General features: G+C 43.5%; 1 protein-coding gene across 5 annotated transcripts in view; it reads left to right on the forward strand.

The window, feature by feature from the left end:
• GLI2 (GLI family zinc finger 2) overlaps positions 1-23,534 on the forward strand; it is a 178,006-nt gene that overhangs the window by 32,868 nt on the left and 121,604 nt on the right. For 3 of the 5 annotated variants that reach the window (XM_085227967.1, XM_085227966.1, XM_085227969.1), the window contains exon 2: positions 15,812-15,974. In XM_085227967.1, the coding sequence (XP_085084093.1) occupies positions 15,842-15,974 (133 nt within the window). In that variant the 5' untranslated portion in view covers positions 15,812-15,841. Of the gene's footprint in view, positions 1-15,811; positions 15,975-23,534 lie in introns of those variants that run through there. The other 2 variants (XM_085227968.1, XM_010713898.4) reach the window with 1 other exon arrangement.

The raw sequence follows: 23,534 nt of genomic DNA on the forward strand, positions 1-23,534 counted from the left end.
CCCAGGGTGACTTCAGGGAGGCACTGAAATCAAAGGGCATGTAACATAGCACAGCACTGTCTGTGATACACAGTGGGTGTGTGCTCATGTGCTCACATCTGCGATGTGAAGGAACACCTCTTCCAACAGCAGCTGGCTTTATTTCCCTTTGTGCTCGTGTCTGGTACCAGCCAGCCACTTTATGAATGAGCAGCACCCGGTGCCTCTGAGTGCCCTGGCTATGCAGCAGCTTTCAGAATTTGCTTTCTTCCCTTCCTGCCTCTCTTCCCCTCCCCCTCGGTTTCTACTACACTTTCTCTTTCGATGGCAATATAGGATTGGACTGCTTTTCATTTCCATCACTTTTCCCTGCTGTGACTGAATCTGTGGCAATTAAATTTTAATTGAGATGCACACTGCTTAAATAGACACAAGACAGCTACAGCTATTGCTAATTAATTTTCTTCCAAAATGACAACATTTAATAATTATATTCCATGTCACTTACATTATTTATACAAGCCTAACTCTGGGAATTTTTTTAAAGGCACGTCAGCTGTGAAAGTGCTTTATGGTGTTAATCTCCTGTAAGGCAATTGTGATTAACTTGAAAAGGGAAAGGATGTTTATGGTGCATTTAGTAAATTAGCATGTAGCTCTACTAGTTTCAGTAGAAAAACACTGAAACATTTGTATGAATGCATAAAAGTATTTCTGGTTGTAGCATTCAAATCCAGAAAAGCCCTAATGATAAGAATTTGTGCTCTTGTGTCATCTTTCGTCTGAGGATCCCAGTGTACTTTTAACCTATGAATGAACAAGCTCTCGCTTTGGGACAGTTCCTTCAGTTTCTCACTTCACCTTTTGTAGCACAAAGAAATCGCCCGCTGTCCCAGCCTGCAAAATTCCACGCCCTCTGCTCCCTTGCTGTAATAGCAGGCAATGAAAATGCCCTTTTTGTATTTTAGTATGAAGAATCCATCAGTGGTTGCTGTCAGACAAGGTGTTGAATGAGTGGGACCATTTGTCTGTTGCAGCATGACAGTCCTTTTGCAGCACTGTGACAGTGTGGGGAGTCTGCCTGCATATCATGGCATGACTGGGTGCTTGTAGAGCAGCAGAACCATCAGCTCTGAGCTTCCAGTCTTCACCGAACGTGTGTCAGCTTCTCAGGACAGCTGCGAGGTGAATTCTCCCAGCCTTTCCCAGAGGGTGCATTACAGAAGCTCCCTGCACAGAATAAAGGAGCTGGATGTTGAGGTAAGATGCATCAGCCTCAGGGATTTACCAGCAGATCACAGAGCTTCAGGAAGGTGTGGACAATCGAAGGGTATTTTTTTTCCCACTGTCAGGGTCCTGCTCAAGGTGAAACTTATACCTGGGAGCTACAGTTGAGGGATTTTGTGGGTTAGGGAAATAAACTTGGGAGGGTGGAGCAGATTAAGACTGTGATCCCTTGGAGGACCAAAGACCTACAAAAGTCAAAACTAGATGAAAAAAGTGACTGCAAGCATCTGGTTGTGTATATTTCCTCTGCTAGCATAAGGTAACTGTTTAAAAATCTCTGTGCCTTTATTGATCGCTATTCTGGAGTAGTGCATGTTTGTGTTTACATAGGGATGCTGGGGATTAGTATTGGTAATGCACTGGATTAGTGTTGGTAATGTGTTGGATGGACTAATTCCCTTCCAAGAAGGCTCAACAGTTTGTGTTGAGGAGTGTTCCAGAGATGGCAAGAAATGCAACTGTGCTGCGTGCTGACAAGATCAGAGGAGATCAGGGTGTTGTGGACAGGGCCACTGGGCAATCGAGTGTCTTCGAAAAAGGAAATTTGACCAAACATGTTAAATAGGGGTATAGTGAAACTCTCTTGTTGGGTATATGGGGCTATCATATACTCTTTGCCACGTAAGTTTAGGTGTTCTCTTGAAGTGTTTTAGTTCATTTCGTAGTGAATGTGTACCAGAAGTATTTCCAGTACTGTTTTACTCAGTGTTAAGATGGATTTGAATGAATGACTGTCTGACTTGTTGTCCATTTATCTTTGTGTCCAACCTCACGTTCGATCGTGAAAGCAGAAATGAATTAAAAAACCCCTTCTTCCTCCTTTATTTTTCCCTCAACTTTGACAATAGCAATATAGATTCAGACATATTTCCTTCTATTTTAGCATCTGTTTCTTTCTTGTGCACTACTGCAGGATGCATGGTTTGGTACTTCAAAAAAAGGAACCCAACAAAGGTACAGTTTTGTAAGTAATGGAAAGCTTTTGGGGCCTTTATTTTAATGCTATTCTCAGTTGATTGTAACTTATTCTACTTCTCTGCTGTGCAGGTACTAGAGTTAATTATATGCAGATTGCTGTGCTTATCCGTCATACAGTCACAATTCTTGGCAAAGATGGTTGGTAGCACAGAGGGTTGAGATGCTGGTGTGTGCAGTCCCCTGTCTCCACTGTCCTGGGAACTGAGAGCTGCTCCATTCCACCTGACCAGACAGGAATCATTTACTTTTGTAGCAGACAGACCTCTTCCTCCGTGTGTTTTCCCTGGAGTAATTTACACATGATGCTGTTTGCTTTGAGGCCTCGCAAACACTGTGATTTGCATCTGGTGCTGGAGTGACTGACGGTTTGTTCCTTTGATTGCTGATTCTCACAGTTCTGAAATATGCCTTTAACTGCCAAGTCTGTTGTGTAGCTGTAGGGGCTGTGACCAGGAAGGCCACGGGTCTGGTGAAAGCTGGTAGGGACACATGGTATGAGTGGTCCTGTCCAGGTCCCAAACAGAAGACAGGGCAGTGGCCGTGTGCCTTTGGGGCTGTTCTTACCATTGAACGGACCACTTCCCCCAGAGGGAAAGCTTAAACATTAATGAATGTTTGCTGCTACCAGTCCTCTTCTTTAAAAATTCCAATGGGGTGCACAGATGAAAAGCCAATCCTGTGCGTGCCGCAGGTCCAGTTTTCTGAAGGCATTTGCCTGGATGTATTCACACAAATACTCATCTTCCGTTACAGGAGCACTCAAGAAAGGCATCTAATGTTTTCTCAGTACACTGCTAGTGATCTGGGGACAGCCAACAGTTTTTGTTCTCAAAAGATACATTTTCTCAGTTACTTTGGTGAACATTTTATAAGCTAGTAATAAATCTGTGCGAATCTGAGTTTGCAGTGGAAATACTGGCTCCAAAATAGAAAACGTATTGAGCTGTCTCACTTGTAATGAAAGGCTGGGAAAAGCCCAAGGGGGAAAAGTGGTACAAATGTTGGGTAGCCATGGACAGAGTTTAAAGACAAGAAGTTGTGTGGGCATCTAAAACTGATGACATCTCTCCACTTCTATAAAAATTCAGGCTCAGATGAATGACTGTAGAAACAGGAGATTGCTGGTGTTTCATTTCTTCAGTAGATAAAAACCTAACTTGCTTTTCAGTCAAGTGCTAGGTTATGACAGCAATTAGGATGAATACTTGGAGAGATGTTTCAGTATTTCTGGTGTATAATTTTGAATGTCAAGGTGCTCTGACACTGTGTTTGATACAGGACAAGTTAGTTATGAAAAAAGAGTTATAAAAAGGATTGTTCCCTTCCCTGGGGAAAGATACAGTGCAAAGAGAGTTAACTGAAGCACTCTAGTATTTCTGCTAAAATCAGAACGATGTATCCTGAGGGGGTACATTTACTGGTTCATGATTTTCTAGGTAGATCTGATTCTAATCTTGGACACAAGCATAAGATGGTCAAAGTCAATAGTTTCATTGGTGAAAATAAGAATGAATGAGATTAGAAGTAGATTGATATCCCTGGTCCATATGACTAAAGTGACTCAAATGGCACATACAGCAGCCCTGATTGAAGGAAGTGCATATGCATTTGCTGCAGTCTCTCTGAAGCCAATGAAAGCACAGTGTGGTAAGCTTTGGAGGGCTTTGAAAGAGGAGACAATGGCTGAGGCAAAACAAAAGAGCAAGCCATCAAAGGATGTAAAGCAAAATGACAGGAACAAAGTGACAAGCTAGAAAAATGCTCTTTGCTCCCACATTCTGAATGGCTGTAAAATCAGCTTTGTACTCATTAGAGCCAATGTAAAGGAACTTTCTGTAAATGAAAATGAATGGCTTAGAGGCTGGTGTTTTGAGTTCAGGCATGTAGGTGAGTGCAAGAGGCACAAGGAAATGCCAAACTCTTGAAGCCATTCTGCAGAAGGAAGGAGCAGGAGTCAGAGGTGGCCTAGAGGCAAAAAATTTGCAGTGAGGTTGGAAGAAAGTGAGGACTGTCTCAGGTTTCAGATTTGAGTAACAAACAAGATGCTCTCCACCTCTACAGTATTTAGCACCCTTTGCCACCTTTCATCCATGGTTAGAGTGCTGTGCAGAGCTACCGGAGAGCAGGCTGATGTTTGCATGTTGATGAGTGAAGTCTTTGCAAGTCTGTGAGTGAAATGTAGGAAAGGTCTAGGGGAGAGAAATCCCATAAGTAGCTGTGAAGGAAAGAGGAAGATGGAATGAGAGTTACAGACACAAATGGGATTTTGCTTTGAGTGAGGCAGACTGTGTTTCTGAGGAAAAAGAGAAGGAAGCAGACAGATGTGGTATGAAGAGCAAGAAAAGTGGCTATGAGGGTTTAAAAGATAGTTGTGGAGGAGTGAAGTGATTAGAGGAGAAGGGCAGATTAGATGTTAGGAGTTGTAGATATGAGGTGAAAGACCTGGTTGTTTCTCTAGGAAGAACTTGACAATGCAGAAAAATGCAGAAAAAAAAGATACATTCATAGAAGATAATTATAGTATGCACTAATATACAATAAATAATGTAGGATAACTACAAGACAAATAAGTAATTACTACTACTGCTAGAACTAAAAAGCCTAGATATCTAATTTTGGTTTTATATTTGTTTAAGGGCTCTGCCTTGAAGAATTTAGGCTTATCCTTTATATTGTGTCTTAAATAGTATCAAGTGAAAAAAGTAAACAGGATAGAAGTAACTACAGGATATTCTCAGGACAGTCTTTATGATTTCAGTCTCTTGTTTAAGGAAAGGATGAAAAACATCGTTTTTATGTGTTGTCAAGTGGCCACAGCAGTCATTGTGCCTCAGAATCTGGCACAGCATCTGAAACAGCAATGGGACATCCAAGAAGAACAAATGCTCTCTCCGCTGCTGAGTCTCTGGCCAGATCACCACAAAACACACTTTTGCTTGACTTGCTTTGACTGTTGGGTTGTGTGCACACAACGTGGTTCCTGAACCATTCCTTTGAGCCATAGCAACCTGCTGACATTTGCTAAAAGTTTACTATTAGCCTGGTTTTTGTTTCAGTGAGCTTTGTGGATGTGAGATGTACTGACATGTCAGCTCTGCTCATTGTATGTGTGAAAGAGATACTACAGAGCAGCACAGGATGAGACTTCCCCACTCTTCCATTCTTCTCGAGGTTGTGGAGATGCTGCTGCTTAGGGAGAGAAAGGTAGACTTTCCCTTTTATAAGAAGAGAATGAATTGAATTATAATGTTTTTTTTCTTTCTTTCTTTCTTTTTCTTTTCTTTTTCTTCCTTTTGATGCTGACAGGAACTCACCAGACCAAGAAACCAAGTCAGTTCTTGTAGGCTACCAAGTAAAGATTGCATGATACTCTGTTGGTGAACAGTTGTGTATCTGTCTCAGTCATCAGAATACTTGTAGCACAATAGACATAACTGCATAGTAAAGGAATGTGAGCTTGGCAACATTGCCACTGGCAGGATATAAACACCTTAAAGTTTATCAGGACTTTGGGAGATGTTTATTACTTTAGTCTTACTAAACCCTTAATCACAAAAGGAAAAACACAGAAATTGGAAGGTGGGCATTTTGCTTATCAGCAGAGATAGGCATGGTAAGATTGTTAAGGCAGATGTTTTGATCTGTGAAAGTATGACAAATCAGGCATTTATAACACGGATTCATACATATGTAAGATCAAAGAGGATCAGGGTGCTCATGTAGTCTTTCTGTAACACCATCAGAGGACTTTCCTGTACTTAAGCCCATGTATGTCGAGTAATGAGTCGTTGACTACAGCAGACCTTCTGGCAAAGTTCTCTGGACAGAGTGTCAGCTCTGCAGTGTTAGAGAGTCCATCAACATCCTGAATCCAGTGCTCTTCTCTGCTGAAGCCAGGAGCCTTGTTTCGTTCTGAATTTCTCATTTTACTTTTAGCTTTCAGTTCCTATAGTTGGTATTAAGCAACCGTGATTGGTTTAGCAATAGGTTCTTGTAATGTCCCCTATCTCTGGGTCAAAGAGCATCTATTACAAATTTCTTTTGGCTAAATGTGTATATTAATAAGACTGATAAGTCATCCCACAAACACCTGCTTTTTAAGCTCACTCTCATTATTGTTGTGGATCGCACTGAAGTCTGCAATTTTCATCTTTCTGCTTGAAGCCTGAGGGTTGTGTTCAATTAGCAACCAATTCAGGGTTAAACAGAGAGACATTACAAATTTTGCTTGGACAAACACATACTGCTTTCGCTGCTCTGATACCAGCAGGCTCCATAGAACTTGTCACTCACTATTTGCTCACCATAAACTTCAAATCATCTTCAGTCAGTGTTCCTCAAAACTCAATGTTCATTTTAATTATTTTCCCTGTGTATGGCTTTATATGTGTGGCCTTTTATGTGTTTGCTTTAAAACAGATAATCTTTGTATCCAGCCCATCTGGTAGAGATAGAGAAGCCAGGCATTAGTACAAAGCAGTCAACTTTATTTGCTGCAGTCATTTGTCGTTGACAAACTTCTTCACTCTTATTTGTTTCCAATTGCTGGTATTCAATTCTGACTCTCTGATCACGTTACCACCAGACTCAGCAATACTGGTCATAACTAATTGGTGTATTAAATGGACTGTTCCACTTCTTGTTTATTACTTGAGTTCGCAATGTTAGAGTCTACACAATTAGAGAATCTCTTCTCTTTGAGTCCCTTGGTACTTTGATTAATTTTAATCTTGACATCTTGATTTCTGGCTAAATGAGTGCTCATTTTCACCCTTGTCTTTTGTCATTAGCTTAATACCCTCCTGAATACTGCAGCTTGTCTCCTGAAAGACTTATTCCCTTCCACTGAAATGATAACCGGCCCTGCTGTGCACTCATTTTTCTGTGTAGAAGATGGACTTACGCTGCTGAAAATTGAGACGCTGCCTTTCCTACTTAGCTGATAATTTCTGGAATTGCAAAGAACACTTTAACCTGTATTGCAGCCTGCAGAAATGAACGCTGTTTTTATTCAGAGTATTTGATTCATTTTCCCGCATATAAAATTCCTTTCAGTGACTCTTGGTGGTTTCAGAATCTTTCTTCATTGATGCACTCGGTCTCCTTGTGAACTATGCTGCATTGCAGTTCATGGGTACCTCCCACATAGCTCTTTTCTGACCTATTAGTTGGATGGTCAATATTTTGACAGTATGGGAGTCAGCAAATGCCAGTGATTGGCTCCTTGTTACTTGTGAAGGTGGTCCAGATCACCTCCAGAAGTCCCATCCGACCCCAGATAGTCTATGGTTCTGTCAGAAATTCTTCTCCCAGCCCCATCTGGAGCAGTTTTCTCCGATCTCCAGTTAATTAACTGCCAACCATTTTATGTGGTCTGCGTCCTGCCTTCAGCAGGCAACTGTAGTCTTATAAAGACAATATGTGTTTCTACCCAGCGTGGAATAACAGCTTTTGTGGTGTGTGTTCAGTAGAGGAAAACGAGCCAATTGAAGTGTTGCTTTTTTTGTTTTTAATTACATTCTTGTTTCCTTCCCAGGCTTCTATCTTCTACATACTTACACATGTGCCTCTGGAGGAAAGATTCAATAGACGATGAAGTTAACTGGAATGTATAAAAATAAACCAAAATTTTGTAATGTTGCATGTTCTGCAAGAACCCAGTTGCTATAGGGACTTTTGCAGTGATGCAATCCTTCATCTTTCATTTCTCAAAGCAGAGGTTTTACATTCCTTGAGCCAAACGATAGTTTCCTTGCCCAAGCTTTGGAGACTGTTCAGTGTCATGTAGATGGACTAGTTACTACAGGATAGCATTACTCATCCCATCTGTACATAAAGGAACCCATTATACTTCACTGCATGTGGTTTGTATTCAGGGTTTCATTCTTGATAGTTGAAAGTGTCCAAACTGCTGGAGTACGGAAGTGAAACCCTGAGAAGATTCTCCTTCAATCATTACCAGCCAATGATGAAGAAAGTTCACTTCCACCTTCTCAGATACTTGCCCTAATCTCTCTGATTTCAAGGCAGCTCTTTTTCTCCTGGCCAAACCTGCATCAGCCCTCACCTGCTATGTGGAACCTGTGTGAACATCTCTGTTTGGAATCAGACTTGCAGTTCTACTTTAACATGCACAATTTATTTCCTTTATATCTCTTACTCATAGACCTGCTGAAAAGTCAATAGGTTAATTATGACCAATTTGGAATTATAGACTAATTTTGTTATAAAGAGCTTAACTGCTGGTTTTAATGTAATCCGTGTTCAGCTGCTACCCACCCAGGTAAACCTGCCAGGCACCATAGATGGTTTATCTGACATGTTAGCTATTAACAGTTTCTGCTCTTGTTACAGCATGAAGTCTTGATCAAGTTCTTCCTGTTTGTTTTGCTTTTTTTTTCCCCCCCTCATACTTTTTTTGTGTAAAGGTTTCCTAAAATTAGAACAACACTTTTTCATTAAATACATGCATACACACACATACAGAATATTTCTCCTTTTTTCCCCCCTTTTCTGAGGTGGGGAAAAAAATCTACAAAAAACAACAGAAAATTCCCTTCCAAAATTCTCCCTCCATTGCAACAACAACAACAATGCAAACAAAAGTGAAATCAAGTGAAGATTCATGGACTAATTCTAATAGTGACACATCACTTTTGAACAACTTTTGTTTACCTGGTGGCATCCTCCCATATTTTTGCAGCAAGTTAACACAGAGTCTGAATGCAGGAGTGTCTTGCTTATCTTCTTCGACAGTTTTTCACAGGTTGGAATTTGTGTAATAAAAAATTTCTCATGATAAGACAAGTAGGATTGGCTTAGAAAAAGTACGACTTTGTTTTCCTGTTCCACCACAAAAGATTCTTCCCTCCAGCCCCCACTCCTCTATCTTCTTGGTTCTTCCAAAGAAAGAAACAAAGATAACTTCTGAGAGAAGGAAAGTCGTGTACCCCCAGTCTGCATGTCTCAGCATGGACCAGTGCCGAATCCGCGTCTGGTTTTCAGCTTTTATGTCTGCTCCTATGTTTTGATGATGTATTATAGTTGTTTTTAACCCAGCATCTAAAAGATAATTTCTGTTCAAGGCTCCAAGGTTGGCAGCTTGAAAATCTACTTGAAGTGGGGAAATGATTCAAGTTTATCTGATACTTTATAAATCGGCCTTATTTGTAAGGAAGCAGCAACATTAAAGCGACAGTGTTCATGAAAAACACCAAATCAGCAGATTAAACCCAAAGAAGTGTGAGTTCCTTTATTCCATGCTGTATCCAATCCAGTAACCACAGCCTGTAAAGTAGATGGCTTTAGTAAGGGAAAAAAACATTTATATTTCAATTCTGTGGCCTCACTGTTGGCATCTAGTACCCACGAGTGTCCTAGGATAACCTGGCCTCTGGCTGTCATTCCTGAAAAGCACAGTAGGTCCTATGCCACCTCTGCCAGCCCCGTGCAGGATCTGTGTTGCAGGGCATTGAGTGGCAAAGTGCAGACACTTGCTTCGCACCCTTGCAGCCCAGTGACTGCTTGGTGTCTGGATGCTGCTGCAAAGCCTCCAAAGAGCACCTAGCTGGGGAGGTAGCTGATTACCTCAATTCCTTGCAGATGGTGATCTTTTCTGACCATTGCCACAAGCTGTGCTGACCGTATACGATAGAGATGGAAGGCCACTGCGGTCAGTGCAAGTAGTTACAGCATCTGGGGCTTGTTCTCAGGTGTATTTCAGATTGCCTCCCATCACACACCTGGCACCACATGAAGTAGCACATCTTTGCATCTTGTTGGAGATGGAGCATACCAGCAAAGCTTTATTCCTTGGAGCTCTATGCAGGGTACAGATCTTTCACCAGATATTTTTATTTCTCCATTTTGCCTCCTTGCAGGTTCTCTGGATATTTTCTGCTTCTTTTCCTTCTGTGCTGTGCCTCCCTTCTAAGCTAGATACCATCTCATGGCATGTCTTCATCTCCTCAGAAAGGGGCAGCACCTGTTTTTGCAGTCTCTCTCTTTCTTTCACATGCCTCTGTTTTCTGTCTTTGTCATCTGATCCAACATCCAATGCAGTGAATACGGACACCTACAGCTCAATCAGGTGCTCAGAGTCTGGTCCAGCCTCACTATGAATGTCTCCAGGGACGAGGCATCCACCACCTCCCTGGGCAACCTGTTCCTTTAGGAACCTTTTACTCATTCTATATCTACAGTCATCTGTGCCAACATCTCTCCTCCTCTTATGTCTCCTTCCCATTGTGCATTTCCCATACCTCACCTACTTTCTTTACCTCAGTAGGCAGAGTTGTGCTCAGTAGGGCTGGAACATCCCCTGATGTTCTGGAATTGGTTGGAAGTGATATTCAGAGGTGATCACATTACAGAGGAATGCTGCCAAGATCCAGGCAGTCCCGGCTGCACCCTGACCCCTCACAGCAAGGCAGGAGTGCTCCTTCCCCATGCTTTTGCTTTGCCGTTGCCATATGGAAAAGACAGATGGTGTTGATCAGGAAGTTCATCTAGAAGCATATCTGTTTCATGCCGTACGTGTAAGATTTGTTCATTAAACTTAGAACTCTCATTTAAAGCCAATTAACAGAGTGATTTGAAGAGACTTGTTGTTTTTGAAGTTCAAAAGAGATGCTAAGTCTCTGATTTCAGTCTTTGTACATTCCAGAGCCTGTATAACTATTGCAGTGTTGCCAGCTCTCCTGGTTGGGGTTTTGGGTGGTTGTTTTTTTTTGTCACCCCCCAATACCCCTTTCCCCACACATGCTTTTTGGAGTAATGTGATTTTTGCCACGGGCTGGAACCACTTGGTGAAGCCTTATGAGCCACCAGCTGTCTGGCCAGTTTTAGCCCTCCATTTGAAGGAGGGCTGGCAGAACTTGTTTTTCTTTCTATTCCCTTTGCTGAAAGCTCCTTCCTTTCTTCCTTCTTGTATTGTTGTCCGCTAAGTAGTAGCTGGGGAAGGAGATAGAAAAAGAGAAGCTCTGAGCTGTACTGTCCCCTCTTAACGCCACTTCTGTGGCATTTGCTTCCTTTGTGCCCTCCCCACAGCCTCTCCCAGAGAAGCCTTCTGAAGATTGGAAGAATCATAGAATCACAGAATGGCTGGGGGTGGAAGAGACCTCAAAAATCATCCAGTTCCAACCCCCTGCTGCGGGCAGTGCTACCAACCACTAAATCAGGCATCAGCTCAGGCTGCCCAGGGTCTCATTCAACCTGGCCCTGAACACTTCCAGGGATGGTGCATCCACGATGGGGACAGCAGGGACTTCCAAGCAGATTGCCATCACTTTGCATGTTTCTCCTCCCCCCAAGCACACAACACTGATTTCCAGGTGTTACCAACCCGGAGGAGCCCAAAACTTATTAGTTCTGAATTAACATTTGTTCTACTTCTACCTGAGATTGCTGTTCTGTGAGCACTTTGTAGATCCTTCAGCACCAGGCAGCATGTTTGGATAGTCCCAGCACTGAGTAGAGGCATGTGGGCAGAGTAAATGTTCTTTAGTAATTTGAAGCTGTTGCTGATATAAAAGAAAATAGAGGGGTCAGGTTTTCCTCTGGTATAGAGGCTATGACTTCACTGGGTTAACTGCTGCTACTTCCGTGTAACTGAGAACATAATTTGGCTCAAACCCTGGGAGACTGAAAAGGATCACAGCAGCCACTGTATTAAGGCAGCATTTAAAACGGTTGGCTCGTGCTGAATTTCATAAGCAGATCGTGTATTCAGATGGCTTTAGCTCTAGAATAGAGTCCCCTGCAAAGGAAGAGCTGGTGAGACCATCTCTTTGTTTATCCTAACTAAAAAGCTACCAGGAGAAGCTGCCAAATGCTGCATTGTGTCAGTGTAGCGGTGGTGGGCAGACCCACAGGTGCTCAAGGCTTGGTGGAGTTGTCCCAGCTGCCATGGGTCACACTAGGAGCCATCAGTGGTGGTGCTTTGTCCCAGCTGTGCAGTGTGGACACGGTGCTGGGAGTTAGCAGTGGGCATGCCCCAACCCTGTTCTTTTGTGGGTGGTGATGAGGGTCACCCTTGCGCTGGTGCCTTTTGGATCTTTGAGGAGACGTGGCTAAAATCGGTGATTGGTATTTGACAGAAAAGCCCGCTGGGGGAGATGTCTGCTTTCTGCTCTGTCCAGGGGAGGAAAAGGGGAGTTCCTGCTGAAAGAGGAATCTCAAAGAAGGAAATGTCTTTTCAAGAAAAGGATGTGCGGGGTGGGGGTATGTCTGATGAGGATCTGTTTATTCCCAAAGTTGCTAGCAGCCTTTTTCAGGCTGATGCTCTGCAAGAGGCAGGCATTTTAGGACAGCGCTTTCGACTATTGCCCAAGTGCTTAGCGGGAGGGATTGTTTTATTAGGAAAGTTTATGGCTCCTGGTTTTCCCTCAAAGGCAAATGTGACTTTGTTGTTTTTAATTCTGCTGGGATTTCTCCCTTTTAATATACAACGCAGCTGTTAAAATAGCTGGGGTTGTCCAGGGCAAATCATATAGCACTTTCCTTGTTCAGATCTCAGATGGCTGCCTTTTTAGTGCTGCTGCAGAATTATATTACAGGGCATATGAATAGTGCCGGTATTAGTGTCAAAATCAATTACCCAACCCTCCTCCTGCAGAGAAAGCTACAAACCTTAGGAACAATCTGAGTAATCCATTTTGGGTTTCTAATTCTGAGTAATGACGGAGGGCAGGGACTTGTGCTTGAATAAGTGCATGGGGTCTTTCTCCGTACAGTCACTCCTAAATGCATGCTCTTTACAGGAAAATGCAGGCTCCCTGTGAAACCTTTTTTCATGCCAAATGTCTCGCTGCTAAGATTAATCTGTCATTGAATTTATAAGTTCTGTGCGGCACAGAGCAATGAGAAAAGTTTAGCATTGAAAAGAAAGCAAACTGTACATTGCTTAAAAATGAATGCTGCGCTCCTGGATGGTGTGGATTGAGAGCCTCCATCCTTATATCTTCTCGTTCCAGTAATAAAAATACTTCCATAGGATTGTGCCTCGGTTATCTCAAAGCACCTTGCGGACGGGGCAGATATGGTACTGGTGCCCCTTTGCTCTCTGGTCCCTGCCCTGGTCTGTGGGTGTTGCTTTGAGCAGGATGGCTGGGGATGTGTGTGTCCCCTGGGCTGGGACAGTCTTCTGGTATGGATGGCTGTTGAAGGAGAGCAGCTTCTGGGAGCCTCCAGCCAGCCCTGCCCCAAGTGCCTTCACAAAACAAAAATGATTACAGGCTTATTATCCTAAATCCTGGAAGATTAGAGTTGGTGCTTTTTTTTTTTTTTTTTTTTTTTTCTAATCTAGTATTAGAGAAGGATTTACCTGTTTAATACAACCATTTATTTGAATCACTGGATTTTACTTTTTTTTTAAATTCCAAATTCATTTGACAGGAAAGCATACAGCTACAGATGCCAGATTTTAGACATGGGCCTGATCTCTTGTCAAATTCCGGATGAATGAATGACACATCTGGAAAGCTGGATCCCTACTGAAGTGTCTATGGCAGGGGTTTAGAGATGCCACTCGAGGCACCTCTCTGGAAAAGAAAACATGGCTCTGATCTGCACGCTTTGCCGGAGAGCAATTTCTGTTTCCAGTTTCCCCCTCTCCTCCCACTGCCCCCCAAGGAAGCCTCCCATGGGGTCAGGGCAGCCCGGGGGTGTGAGGGCGAGCGGCTGGTTTCAAACGGGAGCGCAAAGCCCTGAAAGAGGGACTAAGAAGAAACAGGTGGGGGCTTGTAAGGCAGCCTCTGAGGTTTGTTTGCTTAACGAACAGAAGCCAAGGCTGTCAGGCTAGGTCAAATGCTCTTCCAGTTTGAGTGTATTTATTTCATGCATGATCTGTAACCCAACCTGGTTTCTGGATTAAACGGCTGTAATGTCCTGGCCCCCAGGAACCCATCCCATGTTTGCCACCAAACCCAGCACATGTCGGGACAGGAGCTCAGGGCCACCTCAGTGCTTGCTGGAGCATCAATAAAGCCTGTAATTGCATGGGTGTCATCATTTCCAATGTGAGCTTTGCTGTTTACAGTTGCAAATTGCAACCACAGAGCTGTCGCTTAGTGGTGCTGTCAACAGGGGCTGTGCCTGCAAGGTACCTGGGCTCACCATCGTGCTGGTGATGCTGGGGTGGTGCCATCAGGAATGGCAGTGCATTCATGGAATGGCCAGCGTGATAAGGCAGTAGAGGCAGTAGATAAGCAGGAGTTTAGGACAGCTGGTCTTAAGGAGCGGAGAATGCGGAGGGTGTTGAACACCAGGGGAATCTGGAAGAACAGGGCTGTGTCGCCTCTGCTAAGCTGGGGAGGGCTGGAGCTTAGAGCTTGGCAATAAGGAACAATGATAGCAATGCGGTGTTTGTTTGGCATTTTGTTCCCCTGCTGGAAAAGTTTGAGTTGATACGATAGCAGTAAGACTACCTGTACACAAGAAGAATTCTCTGGATTCCCAGCATCTTTTGGCTGGTCCATGTAAGTCCAAAACAACTAGGATTCTCCAGAGCATCTCAGGAGCTGAAAAATTTGCATTTCAGAGTCTGTATCTGAAAAACTGTAGGTCTGCATTAAAAATAGAAAGGAAAGGAGGAGTCAGCGTGGATTTTCCCAGGCCCAGCCTGAGGCCAGGAGTGCCAGGTGGCTGTGGGTTCTGTGAAAACAGGAGTCAACTGGAGGCCCTGGAAATAAAACAAGTTAAAATGAGGGAAGTGAAAGTGTTTGCATGCCTGCTCATTTAATAAAAATGCCAATTATGTGGAATTTGGGGTGCACGTATTATATTTTCTTTGGAAGACAAAATAAGTTTGAGACGTGAACAAATGGTCAAGCCAGCAAGAGGATGAGAGCTGTTGTTTTTTAAAATGTTGCTTGTGCTTGGATACCTTCTGTTTTGTGGAGCTTTCACCTGTGCTTAATTTGCCATTTGTAACGGGGGTAAAGCTGCAGCTGGTTTTCCCCTGGTCAGGAGAGAAAAATCTGCTTGGGAGTGAGAGGAATCAATGGATGTGGTTCTGACCACCCCTGGCCTTCTCCAGACCTGCTGTGGTTTGTCCCTAATTACCACTGAAAAGGTGAGGGTATGGGTTCAGCACCAAGAAACAGAATAAACACCAATTGAGAAAACAAACAAACCCAACTTTATATGTGTTTTTATCTGTGTTACCACTACTGGAAACATTTTAACTGGTTCTTTTTTGTTGTTATGATAGTCTTGGTCTTGTAAAGGATGAACAAAACAGTTTTTCACATGCTAAGGTCTAGCAGCTCACCTGTCCCCCAGTCCTGGAAAGCTTTTTAGACCCATGTGCTTTATGATACACCTGAGTCTAAAAGAGGCTAAAATGTGTGTTGGTCCTGATCTCTTTAGGTCTTCAGCTGCTTGAAGCCACTCACACCCTTATGGGGCTGAGCCCTTGTTGGCTGTGACTGACTGCGGCATTGGCCAAATCTCTGCAGTTAGACACCCAGGGAATCTTTGCTGCTTGCAGGTTACTTTTGAGCTCTACTACTTCCTTTCTGTCTGTTTTGTGAGTGACCAGAATCTGGCTTTGTTCTATGTCCCCCAGGGTTGCTGAGCTGGAAGATGAACGTCTAAGATGGAAACTTCTGCTTCAACTGCTGCTGGGAAAAAAGAAGGAAAAGGTGCGGTTCTGGAGGGGGATGGCTTTACGGAGACGGGGAAGAAACCCACTCCTTTAGCAGCTGCAGGAGCAGCAGTGGCACAAGGAGGTACTTTATGTTTTCCACACTTTGAAAACAGCAGGGGTGTTTTTCATTAGACTGTAAGAATTTAATAAGCACAGTGGCATCTGTCCTCCTGTGAACACGCTGAGTTTATTGGGGTTCTCGGCCGTTGGAGGTCATGGGAGGGAGAAGCTGTGTCACCACGTGGTATCGGAACGTCACTGCCCATGACTGCCACTCCTCGCGCACTGTCCTGCGGCTGGGTAGTGGGATGTACCCACCAGAGAGCCCATTGCCATGGCTGCTGGGTAACTGGTGCTGCATGGTGGAGGGCTGCGATGTCAGTTGCTCCTCTGTGGAGGGGTTAAAGCAGGGCTGACCCTGTTATCGGGGTTGGGGAGGGTGCTGTGGAGCGGCTGTGATCCCTCTAATGAGTTAAACAGACTGCGTTGTCTTCATCTGTCACTGCTGAGATTCACAGTTAGGGAGGAATTTGGGTCCTACTTCTGTGCAAGAGCTTTAGAGATAAAGACCCTTCCATCTGTGCTGTTCTGGTTACATCAGAAAGAGATCAGGTTTTGGCTCTTTTTTTTTTTTTTTTTTACATAGTATTTCTGGTGAGGTTATGGTCTTGCTGGTGTTGGAGTCCATTAGGGAGCTCTTGCATATGATTTCAGGTACAGTTTTGGTGGATGTGATGCTAATGTTCGGGGATATGCAGGCTTGGAGCAGGCAAGATTCTGCCCCATGAAGCCACATCCCTTGCTGACATACATGTGCATGGAGCCAGTTGTTCTGCAGGGTGGTGCCAGGGCCCTTCCTGGTGGCTCCTGCTGTGGGATGGCTGTGCCTGGTGGGGACCAGGACAGGGCGTCTTTTTTGTGCAGGGCATAAGGAGACAAACTTAGAAGGGGCTACACCAATTTCTATGTGTCAAGGAACATCCCAGCTGTGTAAACTTTGCAGGCAGCTTTTTGGTTGTTGTTTAAAATATAGTTTATTGCTAGTCAGATTCTACCCCAAAATGAAGCCTTCCCCACCCCTTCCTTCACCACTCAGTGGTTTCTCAGGAGAGCAGGACAGTTCCTCTGCTGCCTCCTCTGTCTCTTACAAAGCTCATCTGAGAGTTTGTGTTTTCTGTTGGCAGACCCTGGCCCAGATTGCTTAAATCATTGTCTCTCCTTTCTATTCAACACCTTTGTTATCCAGTTTTCATTTACACTTTGACTTGGGAAGACATGGTAGTACAGAATGAAGTAGCTGTTCTATATTCTATCAAATCAGTTCACAACTTTGATAAACTTTGATAGCTAAAGAAAAGTGTTTCTTTATCATGTGCTAAAACTCAAAGCCCGCGTACATGCTATTGCAAATAAATACCATCTTCCCATCTGGCACGTGCACTGGGAGTGCCTCTGCCGAGGATGCAGGCTGTGCCATGTTCACAGAGATGTAATGGAAACCAGAGTCCCCCTAGGTTGGGGTGTCTGTCAGCCTGCTCGGTACCCCAAAGACTGGGTTAGTTTTTAAGCATCCAGTTTTATGTGTCACATTAGCAGCGTGCTCCTTGGAAAGAATGATTTACGGGCTCAATATTTCGCCTTTTATTAAGAGGAAGTAAAGAAGTGAGTGGAGGATTGTTTGAAGATGTCAGGAGAAGCATGATGAAAGCATTGTGTTATGAGATGTAAAGAGCGAAATCTATATCACGCTGGGAAGAGAAGTGCTAATAAATGACCTGAAGTGGCCAGCAGTGAAGTAGCTGGTGATGGGCTCCAGGCGCCGGGCTCTGCAGGTAATACACATGTGGTGGGGCTCTGGGGCTTCTGTCTGAACTCTGCCCCGTGGTAACACTTGCTCCTGAAAGGGCACAGTGCTACGCTTCTAAGTAGAGAAATTAATCCAAAGTCATCTTCTAACATCAGTTAACTGCAAGATGTGATATAGCAGATAGTAACAAAAATGTTGTGTAGCGGTATTTACATAGTATTCATACTAATATAACATATTTGCTTCACTAAACTAGTGTAATTACTTACAACAGGCCAGGGATATACGTATTTATGCTCATATCCTTACAGAAGAAAGCAAATGAGGCATGGAGATTAATTATGTTGTTTGGCTCAAGGAGGGAACAGCAGCAGACAGGCTTTAAAGGGAGGGCCACCAAGCTCCCCACCCTGCTTCGTGGACATACCAGCATGTCTTTATTCTCCTCCAACACCAACTCTTTTGTTGTTTTTTTTTTATTGTAGAGGCTTTACTCTTTGTACTAGCATGTGAGAAAGTGGCAGCAAAGCTCAGCTCGTGCTGCAGATCGCCAAGCTGTGCTCTGGAGGCAAAAAGACGTAATTTGCAACACATTTCTCCCTTCTTCCACTGAGTCACACAGATGGAGTGCCAACATGGCATGTTTCTCTGATCACAGGGCTTTCTTTTTTCCCTTGTAGAAATGAATAGATTTATAAGGGTTTGTTTACAATTAAGGTAATTGAAGCAATAAACTGAGCATTAGTTAGATAATTGAAAAATAGCTTTTTAATTATATTATTATTTAGACTATATTTCTGCACTGCAATAATATGTCCAGTCCCCATTAGCAGTTCTCTTGCTTAAGATATTTGTCCCAACTGTTTGCAGCCTTGAACAGGTTAAGTTCTATCCGTAGGAAAAGAGATCAGCACTGTTGATGCTGTCAGTGGAGAAGAGTCCTTTCAAGCTTACAACCTGTGTTGTATTTTTAGTGTCTTAAAGCTACCATTTTAGAGTTATTCTTTACAGTTTTATGTAGCTCTAATTGATCAGATGATGAGAAACTGTCCTCTCATAGAGGGCATAAGGAATTCTCTCCAAATTTTCTATTTTCCCATAAATCACGCCAGCCAAGGAGTCAACACTTTTCTGTTTCAGTATGTGTACGTGTTTGTGTGACTGAGCTGGAAGCTTGTGTAATGACAACGTGTAGGGGTGATAGTCCAATCTGCAAAAGTGCCTCTCACTTTTGGTGCCTCCAGTTCTGGAAGGGCAACTCAAGACACATCGTGTTTAGAAAACACTTCTGCTGAGTGCAGAAATGCATTGTGCTCCAAAGGGGAAAGAGGTTTTGGGGCAGAGCAGCAGATGAGAGAGAACAGGTTGGGTCCTTCGGGCCAGTGCTGCAGTAAAAGTGGCACGCGTGAGGAAGCCCAGGTGTGTGGTTCTGGGAGAAACTGAACTGAGACACTCTTTCAAAGGCAGAGATATTTAGGAAGATGAGTTTCTCACTTTGTAATAAAAATTAAATACAAACTCTCCTAAATGCTAAGTGTCTGACTTTAACAAGACCCAGAATGCACCTTTTCCTCTCTTCCCCACCCTGAACGTGACACAAACAGCGAGTTCCCAAATTGATGGTGTTTATGTTTGAAACATTTTTCTGATGTCTGGCTCTGTCAAGACTAATTTTAGCATTTCTAAAGCTGGGTAAAAATACAGCCTCATTACTTTGATGTCAGAGCATAGTTTACTATTAGTATATTCTGGGGTTTATCATTTTAGTCATGTTTAACACGGCTGCAGCAGGCATGCACTATTAAATCTGGTTTATTTTACATTCCTGTCCGAGATTATTTATTTGGAACAATTTCCTCTCTATCAAAAGACACAGCTAATGCTGAGTTTTAATGTGTTATTTACACACAAAATAACCTATTTACAACTCAGTATCTGCCGCAGGGAGAATGAATGGGGCAGTGCTCCCTTCATCCTGTTGTATCTGAGTTTAACAATCTGGATTGCTAATAGAACCATTTATCATGGGGCGGTAATTTATTTTACGTTAGCTGCACAGGTCTCCCTGCCTCTGATCTATGGAAATACTTTGTATATAATGAAGTTCAACAAGTCATTTGGTGTAAACATGGGGAAACCAAGCTCCAGAACCAGTATGACTCTGGCTGCACTTTTTTTTCCAGGAGGTAACGCCTCTCTTCTGATATTATGGCTTCAGTTGAAATATATTTTATCACCCCACGTGTGCTGTTAGGGCAGAGCATTGGGCTTTTCTGCACTGGATCAGAGGTTGGGACAGGGTCTGGTCACTTGATTTATGGGCTGGTGGGAATGCTTAGCGCTGCAAAAGCAACACACTCAGCCCTTTCATAGGCAGAGAAGGGCAGGGGGCACCTCCCATCGCTCTCCAGAGGTCTTCTGTAAGCAAGCCTGAGTGGAGCTGGCAGGGAGACCTTGTGCAGTTCAGCTCGTCTCAGTGCTGGATTATGGGAAGACCATGTAAATGAGGAGGAGGAAATGCCAGCGTCCCAGCAGACCTCACTGCACTGAAAAAATATATAGTTTGTGTGGCCCGAGACTCAGACAAATTAGAAGGAGAACAGCCCCTATGAAGTCATCTCCTCCATCCACCAGGAGGGGCAGGGATCTCCAAAGTATGTTTTTTGTTCTGTTGCTTACATTTTCCAGGAAAAGGGATACAACCAGCATAAGCACATTCTTAGCTTCCCTGCCCTGTATTGCTTTGCTTTGTGCAACTTAAAAATGCCTGGGTTGGCTGTAGGAGGAAAAGGGCAAATGGTCAAACAGGATGATGGGAAAAGACAATCATTTAGACTACAAAACGTGCCTGTTGGCCTCTGCCTCCACTGTGTATCTGCTGCACGTAGCCACTGGCTCCCAGCTCAGGTGGGGCTTCAGTGCAAAACTGCCATAGGAGTGATGGCAACCAAGAATTGTATTTTTTCCTGAACCCTTCTGTCAGTATTAAAAGGTGTAATTTCACTGGGTCTGAAAGTGGGCTTCTTTGTCACCGTAATTCCCTTGGCTGCCCAGATCTCATGTGACCAGGTCTCTCTTGTGGACCTAATTGTTTCCCTCTGGGAAGCCCAGATACTCACGCTCTTGTGTTGCTAATACATTGATACCATTCCTCAGTTACAGGCTGTAGAGGGCTGTAACTAGCTGCAGGCTTTGTGGCACACTGGTCATGTGAAATCTGCTCTTAGGGTAGATTAGACGAATCCATGTAGAGATGGTTGAAATGGAACGCATGCCGTGCCATTTTTGTGCATTTAGACATGTTGGAGAGCACTCTGGGAGGAGAAGGTTGATTTATTCAGTTACATGTGACAGTATTTTAGTAGTTAAAAATTGCCATAAATCGTGCCACAGAGCCACATATTTTCTTCTCCCTTTTCCAGACTTTTAGCGTTGACTCACAGTCACTAGTGCATCTTTATTGGATAACCCTTCATTTAGTCAAGTGATTGGAGTCCTACTACTTGTTCACTTGCTTTTTTACCTCATGGGGGAAATCCCTTTCCCAAAACCCTGCACTGGGTTTCTCCGTGTGGCAGCCAGCTTTGTGGGCAAAGGCACAGCCTCACAGTGAGAAGCCACCCATATTACAGACTTTGTAGTTCACACTGCATAGCCGTCATGGAAGATGCTTGAATCTGTATCACCCAAGTATTTGATGATTCAGCGTTTTCACATCAACCATATTTTACTGATTGCATGCAGCTCCCCCAAATTGTCATACCAAGAATTCCTACCACTTCAGCCCATTACAGATGCTGAGGTACTCTGAAGATAGAACAATTTAATCTCACCCCTACCCACACTGCAGGATTGCACACCAGTTTGAAAACCTTTTGTGGGTTAAAAATGGAAAAACATATTCATCATAGGCTGGTTCTGGCACTGGTGATCCCAGCCACTAAGCACCACCTGAAAGACGTGTATGTTATGTTTACTTTTAATAATAGTCATAATAATAATAATGCCTTCTACTTTTCTATCACTTTGTAAGATTCAAAAGCTTATGACAAGTGCTGATGTATCTTCTTTTTCAGTTTAGACTTTAGTGAAAGGCCACTCAGAGAGTACTTAAATATAACCCTTTTAAGCAACACTAAACTTATCTATTTTGGGATTGACTTGTAGTCAATTAAGAAAATGAGTGGTGATAATGGATTATATTTATGGTGATGCTTTCCTAGACTCTCTTCTGTGCTGACAGTGTTCTGTCACAGTCTGTATTTCTAGTCCCCACATCAGCTTTTTACCTCTGTATCTTAGAATTTGCTCTGGTTTGGTCAGTTAACTCTCCCAACAGGCATTTGAACCTGCCACTACCATCAGGGACCAGACACGGGAATTATTTTGTTGGAGGTTGGCTGCCTAAGTTTTATCCTGCTTGGGCTCCCTTTACATTAGGGTGGAGTAAGTAACATTGAGGAAATGCATGCTTTTTTCTCTTGAGGCATTCATGCCTGATCTAGAGTGGCTAATATCAGATGGGAAGATTCAAGTCTTCATGGCTTGGCCAAATTTGTGCAGAGTAAAGTTAAAGCAAGGAACCAAGGTGGGAAATTAAGGATTTGAAGGGCAACATTCACATTCAGCAGCCCATAGCCAAGAGAGTGGGCTGAGAGCCCAGCCTGCCAGCTCTGAACTGAAAGCTCTACCCCATGGCTTCTCAGTTTGAAGTCAAAATCAGTCCCAGGTATCAACATAGCTGGGGGAGCACTTCCCAGAGCTGCTCCAGCTTCACACCAGCATCGACTAGAGAAGTGTTTGAACAGTAAGATAGGCAATATAAAATCCCTACTAAACAGACAAGGAAAAAACAGTAAATTCTAAAAGCTACAAAAGGCTCCTAAAAATAACCCAAGTGGAGGAAAGTTATTAATGCAAAAGTAAATAATTATGTTAAGGGAAGCGACCAGAGAGGCTGGTTGTGTAAATCACTTTAAGGAGAACAAGCCTTAGATAAAATCCGTTCTTTTATCGCACAGATTAAGTCTTCCTTTTGACGCTAAATAATTGATAGGGTTTGGCAGAGCGTTCCACAGCTGCCTGTGCAGAGCAGTGGGACTGCTCCCGAGGTCAGATGAGTGGCAGAGAAAAATGTTCCTAGAATTGCTGTGCATCCAATAGCAGCAGTAAGCAGTGGGGCTCGTTTTCCCCACACTTCCTAAAGAATTCTACATGGCCTTGAGAAGACAGCTGCACAGCTCAAAGTGAAAGAAGGACTTGGCATTTCTTGTCTCCTCCTTAAACTGTGTGATTTCATGTGCTGGTGAGCATGCATTGTGTTTTGCTTTTCTTAATAAGGGATCAGGAACTGTGCTGTCTGGGAGCCCAGATCCAGTGGGTTCTTTTCTTACTTTGTTCAGCCTCGGTAGTGCCTAAATATCTCGGCCTCTTAAGTATGAACATCCTGGTACGATAGGGAGATAACATTGCTCCCATGCTGCAGACAGGGAACCAGAGAGGCAGGGAAGGATTTTCCAAGGCCAAGGTGACTGTAGAGTGCTCAGATTTTTCAGAGACACACTGAGAATCAGTCATCTCTCTGACTTTGAAAGTTCATAGGTGGTGCTTCTGTACCATCCATAGGGATAGAGAGAGCTGAGCCCTTGCTCCTTTGGTCACCATATCCACAATCAAGTTCTCTGTATCTCATTGATGTGCCACCTGCTTGGTGCTGGATGACTCAAATTCTCACATCCATCTGCTGAACTGAGGAGCTGTTTCTTTTCCCTTAGGGAAGTTGGACTTAAGTTTTCTACAGATCGTATACTGCCTTTGAGAACATCTGCTTTCAGA

Source organism: Meleagris gallopavo, chromosome 7 (genome assembly GCF_905368555.1).
Source record: "Meleagris gallopavo chromosome 7, MGAL_WU_HG_1.1, whole genome shotgun sequence".
Taxonomy (NCBI): Eukaryota; Metazoa; Chordata; class Aves; order Galliformes; family Phasianidae; genus Meleagris; species Meleagris gallopavo.